Source organism: Trichoderma aggressivum (assembly GCF_033847375.1).
Source record: "Trichoderma aggressivum f. europaeum strain CBS 100526 chromosome Unknown scaffold_029, whole genome shotgun sequence".
In the NCBI taxonomy this organism is placed as follows: Eukaryota; Fungi; Ascomycota; class Sordariomycetes; order Hypocreales; family Hypocreaceae; genus Trichoderma; species Trichoderma aggressivum.
The window spans coordinates 216,462-219,872 of NW_026946395.1; the positions used below are offsets into that span (position 1 = coordinate 216,462).

General features: G+C 46.6%; 1 protein-coding gene across 1 annotated transcript; it reads right to left on the reverse strand.

The window, feature by feature from the left end:
* Positions 1-342: 342 nt before the first annotated feature.
* On the reverse strand, positions 343-1,916 carry Triagg1_6982 (uncharacterized protein; the record flags this gene model as incomplete). The annotated part of the gene is made up of 5 exons (XM_062901666.1): positions 343-560; positions 622-1,259; positions 1,312-1,447; positions 1,546-1,660; positions 1,896-1,916. The coding sequence occupies 5 exons, from the start codon at positions 1,914-1,916 to the stop codon at positions 343-345; spliced, it is 1,128 nt and encodes a 375-aa protein (XP_062754054.1).
* Between the last annotated feature and the right edge of the window lie 1,495 nt (positions 1,917-3,411).

Here is a 3,411-nt window from a genome sequence, read left to right on the forward strand (position 1 = left end):
GTCTTAACTCTCATACAGGTAGCTAGGGAGGGGATAAATACTTCACAAGAATGAGATATTAGGCTACCAAGCGGAGTAGATTGCCAAGGTTTTATTCTCTGACAAAATCCCTCATCATTCAGTGCATATGTCGTAAGGGTGCTATGGTCTTTAGTTCTTAATTCATCACAGTTATTATCAAATACATCTCACGTATTCCCTCGGGCCATTTGAAGATCATATTAGTGTGGATTTTCATCCACGAAGTCTATTGGTAGGTATTTTTCTTTTCTCTTTCCATTGCCACTATCAAGGGTGAATACTATTACACGTAACCAAGCCATGCCTCATCCTCCACTAATCTTAGGCTTCCATATCCAAAACACAGCGGATACAGTCACCGCTCTTCATGTGTTGGAAAGCTGTATTGATGGTAGCCAATGATTCGCGGTGGGTAATGTAATCGTCAACCTTGAGGTAGCCTTGGAGGTAGTCCTCAACGAGATTTGGAAGCTGGGAGCGACCCTTGATGCCACCAAACGCGCAGCCTCTCCAGACGCGTCCCGTCACCAGCTGGAACGCTATGTATCAGGTTAGAAGCGGGTTCACCTAGGTAGCCAACAAATGCGGGAGTGAACTTACGCCTAGTAGAAATTTCCTGGCCGGCCGCGGCCACACCAATGATGATGCTCTGACCCCAGCCCTTGTGGCAAGCTTCGAGGGCAGCACGCATTACGCCGACATTTCCCGTGCAGTCAAAAGTGTAGTCACATCCACCGTCTGTCATCTCGACCAATTTCTCCTGTATGGTCTGTCCACCCAACTTTGTGGGGTTGACAAAGTCAGTGGCACCAAACTTGCGAGCCCAAGCCTCCTTATCGTCGTTCACGTCGACAACAATGATTTTGCCGGCATTGTTCTTGACTGCACCCTCAATGACAGACAAGCCAATGCATCCAGCACCGAAAACAGCAATGTTGGATCCCTCCTCAACCTTGGCAGTAACAGTTGCAGCGCCATAGCCTGTAGTAATTCCACAGCCCAACAAGCATGCACGGTCGGTGGGTGCTTTAGGATTAACAGCCACAACTGAGATGTCGGCAACAACGGTATACTGTGTAAAGGTCGAGGTACCCATATAGTGCAGAATATCCTTACCGCGTGCCCTGAAGCGAGTGGTGCCGTCGGGCATCAAACCCTTCCCTTGTGTAGCGCGGATCTTTTGACACAAATTGGTCTTCCCAGACTTGCAGAATTTGCACTCGCCGCACTCCGGAGTGCTTGTAGTAATCAGTAAAGATTCACACCAGCCAATTCAAAAGAGCAACCTACTAGAGAGCGATCACTCGGTCACCAGGCTTGACATTAGTCACGCCTTCACCAACCGATTCAACAATGCCTGCACCCTCGTGACCAAGGATGACAGGGAAGTCTCCCTCGGGATCCTTGCCGGAAAGAGTATAGGCATCTGTGTTGTGACCACCAATGTCAGCCAATTTGAATCCAATTCACATCAAGAAACATGAGTCAAGGAACCAAGTCGACCAATAAGGATGACAAACTCACCTGTATGACAGACACCGGTATTGAGAATCTGGATGCGAACCTCGTGGGCTTTAGGGGGGGCAACCTCGATATCCTCAATAGACAATGGCTCTCCGGCAGCCCAAGCAACAGCAGCCTACTACAGATCAGCAAAACAAGCTCCGAGTGAGGCCAAAACAATCTCAAAAACAGGTTATAGACGCAATTACCTTGCAGGTGATAGTCTTAATATGTACGTTAGCCATGATTCTATAAAAAAAACATACAGTGTTGCACTGAACCGTTGCCAGAGTCAGGAGATGTGATGCTCCTCATCCACTGACGTAGGTCGAAGTCTCGATGATATTTGGGGATACAATGGGAAATCTTACCTTGCCAACAGTGCTAGCCATAATCTCGATATTGAGAAAGACGATTTCTCTGTAGTTGATGAAGTAATGCAATAGTGTGCTAACTGTACTAGTATCCGAGAGTGAAGAACAACCCCGATATTTGGATCGAGATAATCGAAGCTATATAGCACAATCTCCCACAACTTTGTGCGGTTCAACCATTTACCGACGTGGAAAAGCATTGTAAAAGAAATAACGTCATTATTTGCAACACCAGGCGCTGATGTTTGAGGGTGGAATAAGGCAGTCTTTGAAAAAGGAATAGGCCGGATGATTAGTTGCATGTCAGATATATGGGGGGTAAACAGTGGTTGAACTACCCTTGACCTGGATCCCGCCACCTCTCACTAAGGTTCACAGACAGCTGAAAAGCAGGCAACCAGTTTAAGAAAAAGAATTATACGGAGATTGGGAATAAGCAGTGCACAGCTCCAGAAGATAGGTACACGAGTAAGAATACCTACTCACTGATCATTCACACTCGTCTGCGGTTCCGTCAATTGAACCAATACAATGCGTCCTCATCTCATGCGCTTTATGTCTTTTATGCCCGCCTGCTAAAGCTTGGTCTTCTTTGACAATTGCATTAACTCAACGGTAAGTTTTCGAGGCTGCAAGTACTAGAGCTGAGAGCTCATATCTTTACTTCAGCGCGTGTTCATCAAGCAATTACAGCTACTGGCCCAATTTTAGGAGATACAGTCCAGTGCTACTCCATACATTCAGCTACATTCCAAAAACACATAGATCAGCGTCGCAGCTCCAAGCAAACTTAATTTGTATGGAACCCTTTCATCTCCTCGTACTCTGTAGGTTCCGTTATTTGGATTGAGGTAATTGCCATCTTTGGGGTAGCGGCCAATAGTGACTCATGGTGCGCGGTACTCGTATTCTAGCCCACGACGGCATTGTTTAGAGTTCCCCCACCCAGCCTGGGCATGGCTCTGCCGTCCTTGATGCCTGCTAGATACATTAGTTTGCAACGGCGCGGCGGTAATTGCTCGGTCTTCGGGAGGTTGACTAGGAGTCTGTTACTAAGCTCTCTCCATCATGAGCAAACTTCTCGAATGCCTGTGTTTTGGATTGACAAACATCTGCATCAATCAAGATGATTAACATGAAGAGAGCAAGAAAGATTAACCGATGTACTTCATCTTCTGCAAAGCCTCTGGAGTTTCGGGATGCATCCGAGATCCCGAAAACACACAGATCCTGATTTCTGCTTTTTTGCCCCTGAGAGTAAATTCGAAGTGTTAAGCGTGACAGAATTACAAAGCCACTCCAGCAAGAGCCTGATCATTGCATGAAGATTTTTACCGTTGAAAAAATCGTCAAAGGATGGCCCCGATGAAGATACGAATCTCTCCATAGTTGGTAACCTACTGACCCTCCATAGGTTTACTGGTTTTCAGCACTCCAACCCTCCCTTGCCTCAGCAAGTGCGGCATAGTTTTCTGTGCATTGTCTTACATGGAAGGATCAGCCAGGTCAATCT